This window comes from Pseudochaenichthys georgianus, chromosome 6, assembly GCF_902827115.2.
Source record: "Pseudochaenichthys georgianus chromosome 6, fPseGeo1.2, whole genome shotgun sequence".
In the NCBI taxonomy this organism is placed as follows: Eukaryota; Metazoa; Chordata; class Actinopteri; order Perciformes; family Channichthyidae; genus Pseudochaenichthys; species Pseudochaenichthys georgianus.
Window position 1 is genome coordinate 36477569 of NC_047508.1, and position 15057 is coordinate 36492625.

General features: G+C 42.9%; 1 protein-coding gene across 1 annotated transcript in view; it reads right to left on the minus strand.

Moving 5' to 3' along the window:
* Positions 1-8707, minus strand: part of ppm1h (protein phosphatase, Mg2+/Mn2+ dependent, 1H) — a 32145-nt gene extending 23438 nt beyond the window's left edge. Inside the window, 1 exon segment of the mRNA XM_034085432.2 lies at positions 8203-8707. Coding sequence (XP_033941323.1) covers positions 8203-8435 — 233 coding nt within the window. The 5' untranslated portion in view covers positions 8436-8707.
* Positions 8708-15057: the final 6350 nt, after the last annotated feature.

The following is a 15057-nucleotide window of genomic DNA, read 5'->3' on the forward strand; positions in this document are numbered from 1 at the left end:
TAGAGCAGAGGAAGCGGGGCATGCAGAAACAAAAAGTATTATTCTGTTGGAGTGTATATTTGTGGAATTATTTCCTGTTTTACTTCAACAAACAACTGTCTAGAGCAGTGTTTCTCAAACTTTTTCATACCAAGGACCACTTAACCAATAAAAAAACACTCGCGGACCACCTAACTCTACAAATATCCCAAAACACATCGTTTTTTTACAAATCGCCTGAAAATGGTACAAACAAGTGGCAACATGTGTGATGAAGGGGTTTATCTGGGCTATATCATGCAATCGAAAGTGAAACTTAAGCTTGCTCCATTGCGGAGATATTCCCGCGAGAGTGCGGAAAACTTAAATAAATAAATGTATTTCAAATGTGAAATTTTACTAATATACTCACGGACCACTAGGGGGCGCTCACGGACCACCATTGGTCCGCGGACCACACTTTGAGAAGCACTGGTCTAGAGATACTACGTAGAGACTGGTAGCATGTCTCCATTTCATTAAGCAATGTCTTGAATAATAAAAAATAAATGAGACTATATGGCAACACGTTGATGTGAGAGTTAGTCATGATTTCTTCCCTACGGAGGATCCTACATTAATAATCCTAATTGGTCATGAAGCGGCAGAGATCCTCCGTCTCCAGCTAAGTCTGCTCAGTCCACATCCTGCTGGTTGTAAACCCGTCAGGATGTGGACTGAGCAGACCTTTTCTCAGTATGATTGATTTTAATTGAAGTCTTACACAATGGCCTATTCACCACAACCCTGCCCTGAAAACTAAAAATAGCACACTCCCTGTCGTGTCAATACGACAGGTTCAGAGTAAACACTTCATTTGACAGCACAGCTACCCAACTATTGTAATGAACCCACATTGCTTATAGAAGTATAGAAACTAGAAGCTCACTTTCCATCTATCATGTGGTGAAACACAATTATCAACAATAATTTGTCGACAAATAATGTCAAATATAAGATGGTTCCGGTTTCTCATGTCATTACAATTTAAATAAACGTTGAATATCCTTTTACTTTGTCGTGTTGATTGGACTTTATTTTGGGGTCTGGAAAATTGCCATCACTATCTTACATGTTAGAGTCTTATGTATTGAACCACGATTTAAAAAACATCAACAGCACCACTTTACAAACCTCGTCATCACTGATAAAGACAATGACACAAAAGCAAAAACACATACTTTCCTCCGATGTTCCTGCATCCTAAATGGAGCATGACAGATTGTGGTTTTCAAATGCATCTCATGTTTGGACGGTTTGGGGTTTGCTCAGTTTTCAAACCCCAAAAGAATGTAACCTGTATGAGTGTCGACAGGGCGAACTCCATCCACTGATAAACAACGTGGTTGAAACTCACAGAAAAATATATTATATGCACACATTTATCTGTCAAACTGGTATTTCTAATATCAGGAATATCCTTTTACACTCAATGGTTGGACATTGGGATGACTGCACTTTAATATAATTGTTGCTTAATTAGTCACAACAGTTTAGAGAAAACATGGCATTTAAAACAAAGTGTTATTTTAATTACTGCTAAGGTTCCAGGGAGCATTTGGTTTCAGTTTGTGCCACAACTCTCAAATTGTGCACATAGCTTGATTTTGTATTCAACTTTAAAATCAGTTGTAGTCAGGAACATGCTCAACAGTAATGCAGGTATACAGTGTATGTGTAGTCACCGTGTTCCTCTCCTAACTTGATGATGAAAAGAGGCCACGCACTTCATCACGCATGTCTGAGACCAAAGCACAGCAGGGAGCCATGTTCCTTTGACCTCAGTCGATCACAAGATTACAGATGAGCCGTCGATCCCTTCATCTCTGATACGAGAGCCTTCCAGACCCCGAGGCAGAGGCAGGGCTGTCCAACTCAGTTACCTCGTTTCATTTCTTCACGTCTGAGACCACGACACGACCTTAATTACTCCGTCAGAGTCGTAACCTACATTGTGCATGCATTCTGGGAATCTCTTTCTTTTCAGTAACACTTGACCTGAGCATTTACTGCATCAGTCAGCAACAGGTCATGTATGTGATGTGACGGTGTTACCGGTTCCTTCACGTTTGACCGAATGAGCATTTCATGAAGAACTTTGCAAAAATAACAGATTATTTGGCAATTGGATGACATTTTTTGAAACTAGATTCTTGCTTTTTTTCTGGATCATCTTTCTTCTTGCACAACTAAAAGCACACATTAGTGATGCCAAGTTCTCAGAGAACTCTGACCTGAAGGCAACGACACACTGTTTCCAAAACACAGGTTATTATAGTTAACTATTGAAACACTGCATTACCTCCTATGTAACTGATACTCCTCCGGCACTTCAATGTGTATTTTGTGGATTTATTGTAAATTCTCAAGCTTATCTTTGAAGACAATATTACTGCATTGTACTTTTAAAGAGGCCCTATTATGCTTTTTGGGGTTTCCCTCTCGTAGTTTACTTTGTAGACAGATGTTTGTAATGCATGTAAAAGGTCTGCAAAGGCCCTTTGCTGCCTTACACTCATGCTTCTATTGTCTAGCGCTCCAACACATTGCCCGTGATAAGCTAAGGGCGAATTCCATCTATAAGGGTTTGACCAATCACAGCACAGCCGGCCAGCTAACCAATCAGAGCAGACTGGGCTCTGGTTTCAGACAGAGGGTGAAAAGAGGTGCTGCAGCACAGGAAGTATGAGAAAAATAAAGAGCTTTTTGAACATTAAAGCATGGAGACGTGTCCCAGTAGAGACACTACATACAAACATGAACCTGAAAATAAGCATAATATGTCCTCCTTCAAAATTATTCTTGTATTCTATCGGTTTTCTTTCTTGCTGTATTCTTCAAGTTACTTGTTTCCTAGTTGTGTACTCTTGCAACATCTCAGTATCCTCCAGCACATCATGTAAGATACCAATAAAGATGATCCATGTGATTATAGCATTCTCTTTCAATGGTAACTCATATTAAACTACACGTTAGGGCTAACTGGCACTGAACTGAAACAGCATTACGTCTTTTCTGCCTCAAAGCGATGTGGCGTGTTGATGTAGCAGAAACACACAAACATGAGCTGTATCATGTGATTGAGCACTGGGAAGCTTTGTACATAAAAAGTGCTGCTCATGTGCTTCCTCTCCACAGTCGAGTGGTAACATTGACTTCATTTAGCTCCTCCAGAGTGAAACACTACCAGGAACAAAGAAATGGATTGACCTACTGTACGATTAAAACCGAGAAGGACATGAAGACATGCATATTAATAGCTGTTCTGTGTTTAAAACATGTTCAACGCTTCGCTATATTGTAAATCCATGACCAATGTTAAGCAGAAGCTTTTATTTATTTTCACTTAGATATGAATGCTGAGAACGTCAAACTAGTCTTCATACCCTCTCACTGTGAAGCTTACCTGCAGACAGAACATAAAGTGAGCAGTGGTGATGCTATAGTGTTTAGCCGACAGACACGCATGTTGATTAAGTATTGATGGGCTGACGTTTCAGGATTATATTGGTCCTGCGTCAGAAAGAGTAAGTGAATAAGTGAATGGCTGGGAAAGCTTTGTCACAACTTATTATTTGATCTCTTAGTGCCACCACTCTCCTACGCCAACAACCATGTTGGACGGGGTAAAGAGGGAAGACGAAGAGGAGAAGGGGAGCTGAGGTGAATCCTATTTAGATGCACAACTAAATCTCTAATATTGATAATATGATTCAACAGTTCAGGGTATACGCAGGAATCCTGAAGTCAGATGTAAAACCTTTTAAGACCCTTTCCATACATTTTAAGACCTCATCGCCACTTCGAGTTCTAACCGGTTACCTTGGCGACACACTTTACCTCACATTGACTATATACAGTATTGATTGTCCTTCCTCCTTATCTTCCAACCATTTGGACGCAGACTTGCATTTCCCCATAACGATGTTGTTTAACAACCGGCGTAAACGGAGCTTCGCGCTATCAAGCAGTGAGCGTGCGACGTCCTGTTCAGATGAAGTCACATCCAACGGGATGCCATCAATAAACTACAGAATCACACTACACACCTACGCCATGACTACATTCAGGCAGACTGTGGAATACAACCTCTTTGGACCATTTATATACTTATTGAAAACAAGCTACAAAATGTAATACCTTGGAAAATGCCGTTTAATACTTTTTAATAGCCTTCATTTTCGCTAAATTGATTTATCAACTTGTAATACTTTTGAAGACTAAGTAATTAATGATTATTGTCCTAATGTTTTCACTTAATAGATCACTTTTGAGTGCATCCGAAGAACTATGAGGAAGAAACCAGGAGTGAGGGAAATGGAAATGGATATTAAACAGACTGTTGTATGTACACTAATCTGAAGGTGGTGATCACAGTAGCCACTTTATAAGCTACACCACTATAACATGGGAAGGACAACAAATAACACAACACCTCTCAATATAATGAACTCCAGTATAACGCCACATTTAAGTGTGACTTCAATAATAAACATACACAGAAGTAACACATTGTAAACAATGTGAACAAAACACATGATGGGTGGAAAGCGACTGGAGAGAGAAGCAGCAGTAAATGTAGCCTGTCTCAATAAGGAGGCCTGGAGAAGAGAGGGCGGTGAGCAATACCCACTGATCCATTCAAATGATGGTGCTCACCGGACCTGACAGTGCACGCACTCAGAGACTGTGCCTCAGAATCAACCTCATAGAGCCACAACTGCTCTTCCTTTCTCCACAGGGTGCAACACAATAACCTGAGTCAGAGGCCCACTCAAAGAAAGGGGTATGAAGCGAAAAGAGTAGAGAAGAAGGTGGAATTCATCCTGCATGTTCCCAAACTTTTGGTTTTTCAGCCATTTCTACTGATACTAGCACTAAAACCCTCTTTAGGTATTGCAAATGGGGGTAACAAAAATACAAGGATATTGAAAAATATAAGAAAGGTAAAAAAGGACAACTAACTGTCCCATATAATCTGGACATGATTGTTAGTATTTACTAAAATTGTCAGAATGCACACAGTCCCCTATCTGATTGCTTTTGAACAATGCTTGCTTCAAAGAAAATATAGGCTGTATATAATATTCAAAACAAGAATATAAATAGTTCCTTTATTCCAGAAGGGAAATCGGGTTTTTTGACAGTTGCTCCATTTTATAATATAATAAATAGAAATATAACTAAAAGATTTATATATAGATGCAAAGTTGAAGATAATCAGGTATTAAAGCCCTTCACAGTGCTACCCAATAAGCTGTAATTAAGTGTTCAACTGCACTGCCAGTATCTATTCCGGCGTGTGATCAGTCGGAGAGACCCATCGGTGAAGGACCCGGTTAACCCTGACATCACTTCATCTCATTTGGGCTCAGGTTTTCTCCACTGGCAGTGAGATTTCACAACGACAAAGCCCGCTGGTCAGCCAGCTGTTGACAAATCCCCAGTATGGCTCATGAGGCTCCGCCAAGCTCACACACACACACACACACACACACACACACACACACACACACACACACACACACACACACACACACACACACACACACACACACACACACACACACACACACACACACACACACACACACACACACACACACACACACACACACACACACACACAACACACACACACACACACACACCACACACACACACACACACACACACACACACACACACACACACACACACACACACACACACCACACACACACACACACACACACACCACACACACACACACACACACACACGGCTGTGCAATTGTTCTGTATAATAACATATATTTTCAGTTATTATTACAAGACATGGACACGTCAGTACCATGAGTGCAATGTTTCAATATCAAACTAGAAATAATTCTAATAATAACTCATAAATTATGCAACCCTACTTAAGAACACATGAGTGTGTCGGGTTTTCTTTTCTTTCTTGAGATTACAAATTCTTCATGGCAGATTAGCATAAAGAAGAATAGCGGGAGGAGGGTATGCGGATCAAACCATTTCAAAGGATGTGTTCATGCTGTAGGAGGGAGAGCCCACTTAGATCTGTTTTAGTTTCAAATAATCAACCACTCGATCAACAGAAATAAAAAAATGAAAAGTATTGAATGAAGCAAAACTGTGTCTGAAATGTGAGGGTTTGCTGCTGCTTTGTGTGTTTTACATAACATTGAATCAAATCAATGGGGTTTTAAACTGAAGGTCAGACAAAACCATCATGTGAAATACATCACCTACACTATTTTTGACAATCTTTTCCCAACCATTATCTGTGAAAAGGAAACATAGCTCCTTAATTAATAGTGGTTGTGAATAATAATCGCTCTATCTGCAAGTTAAATGTCTTGTTTTCACCGTATACACGAAAAACAATTGCCTGAGGGAGTGAAACTGACCTCGTGTGTGGTGCTAAAGATGACATCTCCACTGGATTTATGAACTTGAAACATTCGATGCAAAGAGATAGGGTGAGTTTCTTACTGAATGTGTAACGTCATCAGTTAAACAACTCAAAGAAACTGACCGAGAGGACACTGATGGAAATGTAACGGAGCTTTCCAACTCTTCTTTGTGAATGTATGAACTCGTGCCAACAAACTGCTGTGTCACACACTGTGTCGTTAGGATTGCCTGAAGGATTGAATTGTGACCTCCAAAGCAACCAGTGACTGCGTGAGTGGAAGTGATTGTGGCCTCTGTGTTCTCGAGCGTTAGAGGTGAAGAGAACAAGAGTGTATCCCACTTTTGAATTGTGTCCTGTCCAAGTTAAGTGGAAGTACATGACGTGAAACGGTTTTGTTTTCTGAAACAGCTCTTATCTTAGCCTGAGGTGGCGTAGTTGCACCCTGCTCTTCCACCAGCATGCAAATCAAGTCATTTCTGGCTTTCCTCTCGCGTTTGTTGACGTTAAATAACATTTCCCCACGTCTGCCATTTTTCTGCAGCTGCACTCTCAGAAACTAACTACACAGTTACTGAAGCAAAGTAACAACTTAGCTTTTCATGAGTCAGGCTGCTGCACTAAACGCTGTTTATAATATGTCCTTTTAAAATACAACACAGCCCTGCTTTAGCACAGCTTTGCAGGAGGATGCAACGAGCCAAATAGATTAAGTACGCCCACACATAAGATGTGATATCAATTATAAAACAGTTGAACTTACAGTAGGTCCGATGCAATTCTGGTGTCAGATTTCAAGTAGAAGGAGGATGGCTTGTGTCTGGCAAATATTGAATGAGCAAAACTTCAAACCTGCTTTTCTACAAGTAGATAGGTCACTATGTTCCATGTTAGTTATGTAAAGGATCCGATCAGTTTTTATTGGCTTTACTTAGACACTGAACTGAATACACACTATAGCAATGAAAAAGGTAAAGTGGTAAAACTGGTGACTATTTGTAAGACCTTTACTGCCGTGCCTAGCCTTATAAAAGTGCTAATAAAACGTGTTATTGCTTCTCAAAATAAAACCTAGATATATTACCGCTTTGACAGGATGATTCAGGATGCCAAATTGATAAGGTACGCTCAAAATGATATCTCCCATAAAACAAATCATCTACAGTAGGTCCGATGCAATTCTGGGTGACAGTTGTCAAGTAGAAGAAGGATGATTTTGACAAGGCAAATATTGAAAAAAGCAAAACTTCAAAAACTTTTACACAACTGAACTGCATAAGCAATGAAAAAGGTAAAGGGGTACAACATGGTGGACTATTTGTAAGACCTTTCCTACCTTGTCTCATACAAAGAGCCAATAAATCATGCTGTTGCTATTCAAAATAAAACCTTTGTTGGTTTTAGTTCATTGCTCATAATGGAACCATACTAAGATGTCCTGTTTTATCAAGGATGTTGCAAACAGACAGCTTATCATATGTTTTCATGTGGTACGCCCATCACAATAATACAGGACTATACGGGCCAGATCTGTTAGTTGTCACGTCCTATAGGAAACTGTATATGTTTACACTGCTATGTAAGCTATAGCAATATGCTTGTGTGCAAGCTGCTGCACCTGGCCTATTTTATTTTATTCGACACGTGGAATCCTGCAGTAATAACAACAAAAGGGCTCATGTTTACGCCTTTATCCAGGTGATCTCATCGCTCACTTCCAAAAGGATTGCTGTGCAAGAAAAGATGGACGCATACAGGTTAAATACTCACTCTGCGTAGCCGGTGGCCCACGGCAGCCTCTTGGTCTCCTTCAGGATGAGGATCGGTCGTGCAATGTGATCCGCCGAGCACTCAATCTCGTCGGGGGACAAACCCAGGAACTCCGGTCTGCTGTACGGGTATTTCAGCGGCAGGTCCGAGCCACCGGGATGGTCTCCGTTGGATCCACCAGCCATCATACCTCCCATAAAATTGGCCACCGCCGATTTCACCCGCGTTAGCATGGTCCTGCTGCAGCGTGGGTCAAGGCGATGCGATTGCGTGAGTATCCCCCCGCAAGGCGACGCAGTTTGGCGGCGTGAAAGGTAGACACACAGCGGTACAAACTCATTCAGCCCGGCGCTGCCTCGGTGAACGCGGAAATAAAAAAGATCTCACAGCAGACCGCAGCAGAGGCAGAGCTGCACGCTGGTCATGTGACAAACCGGTTGCTGCTGGTGGATTCGGTGAGGTCGCTGTGGCATCTCAGTGAGCAGCTTACTGTTGACAATGCTGGAGGTCAAAGGTGGGTAAATCCCGCAATGACGATTACCTCTTGCAGGCAAGGTGCAGACTATAGACTGTATAAAGGGTGCAGACCACAGACTGCATATGAAGGGTGCAGACCATACACTGTACATATAAAGGGTGCAGACTGCAGACCATATAGCCTACCATACAGTATGGGTGCCGATCGTAGAATATATATAACGTGCAGAACATAGACTGTATACAGTTAATATAAATGGTGCGGACCTGCATACAATGTGCAGACCATAGACCTGTACACTAAATGGTGTGGACCATAGACTGCAAAGGGTGCAGACCATAGGCTGTAGACTACATACTGTATAAAGGATGCCGAGTGCCGACCATATACCTGTGCTGCATACAGTGTACAGACCATAGACTATATACAAAGGGTGCAGACCATAGACTGTAAATCCATTGTGTTTTACAGCAGGGGGTTCCTGATCCCACTAAACAGAAGCAATGCATACAAATTTTATAAACTTGTAATCAGTTAAATATCAGGTGTTAGGACAATTCTTATAAAAAGAATCTGAATAAGTCATACAATGCATAATGCTGATGTTTAGTATTTGCTTTGTGCACTGTGAGTGGACAACCGAGACAGTCTACAAAAAATAAATGCAAAACATTTAAAGGGAAACAAATTCAGAAGAGATTCGTGAGATGATACTGACTGTGGCGGCCTTATTTCCTCAAACAATGTTCTTTAATTTATTCATTTATTCCAGATTACAAACAGGAAGGTTACGTTACCCACAACATTTCAGTTAGAACCAGAGATATTTCTGTAATCTGGCAAGATTTATGGAGTATCACTTTCTGTCTATTCTTTGATCTCGTTTTCAAATGATTTTGTCAGTTTTTCAGGCCTTTAGTTGGTTTAAATCGGATATTTAAGATGTGTGTCTCGACATTCATGAATTTACAAACACACTAAGTGCTGCATTTTGGAGAAGTGAGCCTCACAAAAGTTATCTGTTATTCAATGCCGCAGTCTATACTGTATAAAAGCCAAACCACACATCAGACTCACCGGCTTCTTTCTATCGATGGACCAGCGAACCAAAGGCGAAGTCTTTGGTGGGAAGACATTTGGTGTATTTTAATAATCTTGCAGTTATGATGTTTTGAAATGCCTCAGGGGATTAATAAAGTAAACTATATATCTATTTAAAGTAATGAAAGTCTGAGAAAACAACTTCATTTTTCTCTACTTACAATGATGAAAGACTGATGCAAATTGGCACTGTTCCACTCATCGGGGAATTGATTCAAATCCATTCATTACAAAGGTTCTCTGGAAATGTTTTGCCTTTTGGACAGACAGGGACTGTTTTCATCAACAGTCTACTGGAAGTTGGCAGACGTCTGATTAGCCTTCAAAGAGAACTCTGCTTGTTTAGCATCAAAATCACAACTAGAACTGATTTTAAGAAACTAATCGCATCTCTTTTATGTGCATTTGTAAGTTTTTCATGTACGTCATTCTTCTCTTTCAAGTCGTTTTGACTTCTATTAATTCTCAGTCAGTCGTTGTTTGCCTTAAGTAATTGATGTTGGCTCTTACTACCCACACCTCCTGCTACACACATACCAGTATACTGATATAATACTTCACATGGGAAATGTCTGAAAGCCATACATGAATATACTTTGTGATAATCGATTAAGCACGCTTTTTAAGGTCATGCAAAACCAGACAATCAGAGAAGTTGAGCAAAGCTGTCTATACATCCATTAATTGACTGTATATGTGAATTTATTTAAGACATTATTTTGGCCATGTTTTGCTTTATAAGCATACATCTAATGCGTTAACATTTTCTTAAAAGGCAGTCTTTTTATACATATAGACACATATACTGTAGCTTTATAACATCATGAGACATGACACACGAAGAGCATGTAATACTGACTTAAAATGTATCATACTTCATAATTGCTGGTCCCTTTCTGACATTTCTTGTTAGGATTATAGTGTGTTATTATTCCAATAATTGTAATACATAATTATCTTTTTATAATTAAATGTACTGCATTATAATAATTTACTATATGTTACAGTATAACGCATTGCGTTTATAATGCATAAAATGCATAGACTTGCAACACAAATCTTAGTGTAACTAGAAAGTATTATACAATTTATCTAAAATTCATTATAAAATGCCATGTAATTATTATTAGTTTAAAGCATTTTGATTATGAATGAATTCCTTTAATTATTATAATTATGTTTAATATTCGTAATAGACAGAGGTCATTAAAATGATAACTATTTATCTTCTATCTATTCTGCCTCTTTCATGTTTTTACAAGTATAATTTAACGATTCAAGTTTTTGATTTAAAACTGAAAATAATATGACTCTCTGAAGATCACAAACCAGGCTACAAAGAATGCTCATTAAAACCATGAGCCCTGACTCATTATACAGAATGTCTCCAGTGCAAATGAACTCCAATCAAAGTGGAGTTGCCAAATTGGCAGACTATATCTAATCAATAATTCAGGAGTTTGCCAGCAAAGAGCTTTATTGACCTAATTACAGCAGGCCTGTGTGCAGGAGAGGATGTGCTCTACGTTAGTCAGCCATAGTTATCAATCATAGCTATTACACACAGAGCACTGAATATGACTCTGATCTCAACCCATTCGACAAATGTGATATATAGTGAAATACCAATTGCAAGCCAGGCCTTGGCTTAGCACCTAACATCCGACATCACCTGACATCCCTGATTCCCTGAGGCCAGTAGAAAACCCTCACAGACAATTAAGACTGTTATTAGCTGCAGAGTAATGGATTTGAAATGAGATGTTCATCTATCACAAAAGTAAAAACATCGGGTCTTCACATGCTTTGAATAGTTTGCTTTCAGTAAACTGAGAGACATTGCGAATCGGAGAAGCATGCCACTGGTAAAGCTAACAATAACATCTGATGCAATCAATTAAATAAAACCGAATAATTGTTTACAATTTGAAATCTCCTTTGAGAGACGCACAATGTAATAAATACGTAAAATAGAAATGATATACCAAAAAGCATGATTTTGTTATGACTTTAGAATTGCAATACGTCGTCATGATTTTAGGACCTTTCCCCTGGCCAGATTACGTAATTCTGCACTATTGGTCAATACATTTGAACTACTATCTACTGCAACTCTACTGAAATCTAATTTAGGTTGTTTCTATTTTTGTCCACTCCTTGCCCATCATCTCCCCTCAGCACTGTCTCTGTGTTACTCATCACACGATCATGATGACGGTGACGGGGGCCAAGAAGGCTTGAACAATGCCTGTGTGTGTGTGTGTGTGTGTGTGTGTGTGTGTGTGTGTGTGTGTGTGTGTGTGTGTGTGTGTGTGTGTGTGTGTGTGTGTGTGTGTGTGTGTGTGTGTGTGTGTGTGTGTGTGTGTGTGTGTGTGTGTGTGTGTGTGTGTGTGTGTGTGTGTGTTTACCTTGTGTTTGAAAGGCCATGTTAGTCTGGATCAGGGGTTCGGGTTCTCGGCCAAGATGTCCTGCATATGAGGGGCCGTGGTGTAGACCAAAATTCAAACTAACCTCGCACACACACTACTGAAAACATCTGTGTGTGTGTGTGTGTGTGTGTGTGTGTGTGTGTGTGTGTGTGTGTGTGTGTGTGTGTGTGTGTGTGTGTGTGTGTGTGTGTGTGTGTGTGTGTGTGTGTGTGTGTGTGTGTGTGTGTGTGTGTGTGTGTGTGTGTGTGTGTGTGTGTGTGTGTGAGATCAGACTAGCTCTTCAACTAATGACTGACTCGCAGATGGACACAGACGGCCGCCCACACACACACTCACAGAGGTTAATCTGGAGGCGAAAATCCTGCTTCGCAGTATACCCCCCGGGGTATAGCAGGATTTTCGCTTAGCCGGCTAAATTCAGGGAAAACTCCGGCTTTCCGGTCCTACGAAGCTGGTTCTCTTTTTAGCAGGCTAGATCTCCATGGTAATATATGCTAAGCAGCTAACCTGGTCGGTTAACCTGGCCTCTCTGAAGAACCAGCACCTTACCGTGGTAGAGAGGTTTGTGTGCCCTGATGAACCTGGGGGCTGTGTTGTCTGGAACCTTGTGTTCCTGGTAGGGTCTCCCATGGCAAATTGGTCTCAGGCAAGGGGCCAGACTAAGATTGGTTCAAAAGACCTCATGAAAGAAACAACAAGAAGTGAGGATACCCGGCCCGGAGGAAGCCCGGGGTCCCCTTCTGGAGCCAGGCCCAGAAGGAGGACTCGTCGGCGAGCGTCTGGTGGCCGGGCTTGCCACGGAGCCCGGCCGGGCCCAGCCCGAAAAGGCAACGTGGGCAACACCTCCGCTTCTCCGTCCCGCGGGCCCACCACCTACGGGAAACATCGATGGGGTCGGGTGCGCTGCCAGAAGGGTGGCAGTGAAAGCGGAGGGTCTCGACGGACCAGACCCGGGCGGCAGAAGCTGGCTTTGGGGACGTGGAACGTCACCTCTCTGGGGGGGAAGGAGCCGGAGCTTGTGCGGGAGGTGGAGCGGTACCAGTTGGATCTGGTTGGGCTCACCTCTACGCACAGCGTCGGCTCTGGAACCTTACTTCTGGATAGGGGTTGGACTCTATTCTTCTCCGGAGTTGCTCAAGGTGTGAGGCGCCGGGCGGGTGTGGGGATACTCACAAGTCCCCGGTTAGGTGCTTCGTTGTTGGAGTTTACCCCAGTGGACGAGAGGGTCGCCTCCCTACGCCTGCGGGTTATGGGGGGGAAAACTCTGACTGTTGTGTGTGCTTATGCACCCAACAGCAGTTCAGAGTATTCGGCCTTCTTGGAGACCCTGGAAAGAGTCCTGTATGGGGCTCCTGAAGGGGACTCCTTAGTCTTGCTGGGAGACTTCAACGCACATGTGGGCAATGATGGAGACACTTGGAGGGGCGTGATTGGGAGGAACGGCCCCCCTGATCTGAACCGGAGTGGTGGTTTGTTACTGGACTTCTGTGCTAGTCATGGATTGGCCATAACAAACACCATGTTCGAACATAAGGATGCTCATAAGTGTACGTGGTACCAGAGCACCCTAGGCAGAAGGTCCATGATCGATTTCGTTATCGTATCATCGGACCTGAGGCCGTATGTTTTGGACACTCGGGTAAAGAGAGGGGCGGAGTTGTCAACTGATCACCATCTGGTGGTGAGTTGGGTCGAGTGGCAGGGGAAGCCTCTGGATAGACCTGGTAAGCCCAAACGTGTAGTTCGGGTGAACTGGGAACGTCTGGAGGAGGCCCAAGTTCAGGAGGCCTTCAACTCACACCTCCGGCGGAGCTTTTCGGGCATTCCTGTGGAGGTTGGGGACATTGAACCAGAGTGGTCGGTGTTCAAAGCCTCTATTGCCGAAGCCGCGGTGGGGAGCTGTGGTCTCAAGGTCCTAGGTGCCTCAAGGGGCGGTAACCCTCGAACCTCCTGGTGGACACCGGTGGTCAGGGAAGCCGTCCGACTGAAGAAGGAGGCCTTCAGGGATTTGTTATCCCGGGGGACTCCTGAGGCAGTTGCAAGGTACCGACAGGCCCGAAGGGCAGCAGCCTCATCCGTGGCCGAGGCAAAGCAGCGGGTGTGGGAGAAGTTCGGAGAAGACATGGAGAAGGACTTTCGGGCGGCACCAAAGTTGTTCTGGAAAACTGTCCGACACCTCAGGAGGGGGAAGCAGGGAACCATCCAAGCTGTGTACAGTAAGGATGGGACGTTGTTGACCTCAACTGATGGAGTGTTGGGGCGTTGGAAGGAACACTTTGAGGAACTCCTGAACCCGACAACTCCGCCCTCTATGTTAGAGGCAGAGCTGGAGTATGACGGGGGATCAACACCAATCTCCCGGTGGGAGGTCACTGAGGTCGTTAAACAACTCCACAGTGGCAAAGCCCCGGGGGTGGATGAGATCCGCCCGGAAATGCTGAAGGCTCTGGGTGTTGAGGGACTGTCATGGTTGACACGTCTCATCAACGTTGCGTGGAAGTCGGAAACAGTGCCGAAGGAGTGGCAGACCGGGGTGGTGGTCCCCCTTTTCAAAAAGGGGGATCAGAGGGTGTGTGCCAATTACAGAGGCATCACACTACTCAGTCTCCCCGGGAAAGTTTACTCCAAGGTACTTGAAAGGAGGGTCAGGCCGATTGTCGAACCTCAGATTGAGGAGGAACAATGCGGATTCCGTCCTGGTCGTGGAACGACGGATCAGCTTTTTACTCTCGCAAGGATCCTGGAGGGGGCCTGGGAGTACGCTTATCCGGTCTACATGTGTTTTGTAGACTTGGAGAAGGCGTATGACCGGGTTCCCAGGGAGTTACTGTGGGAGGTGCTGCGGGA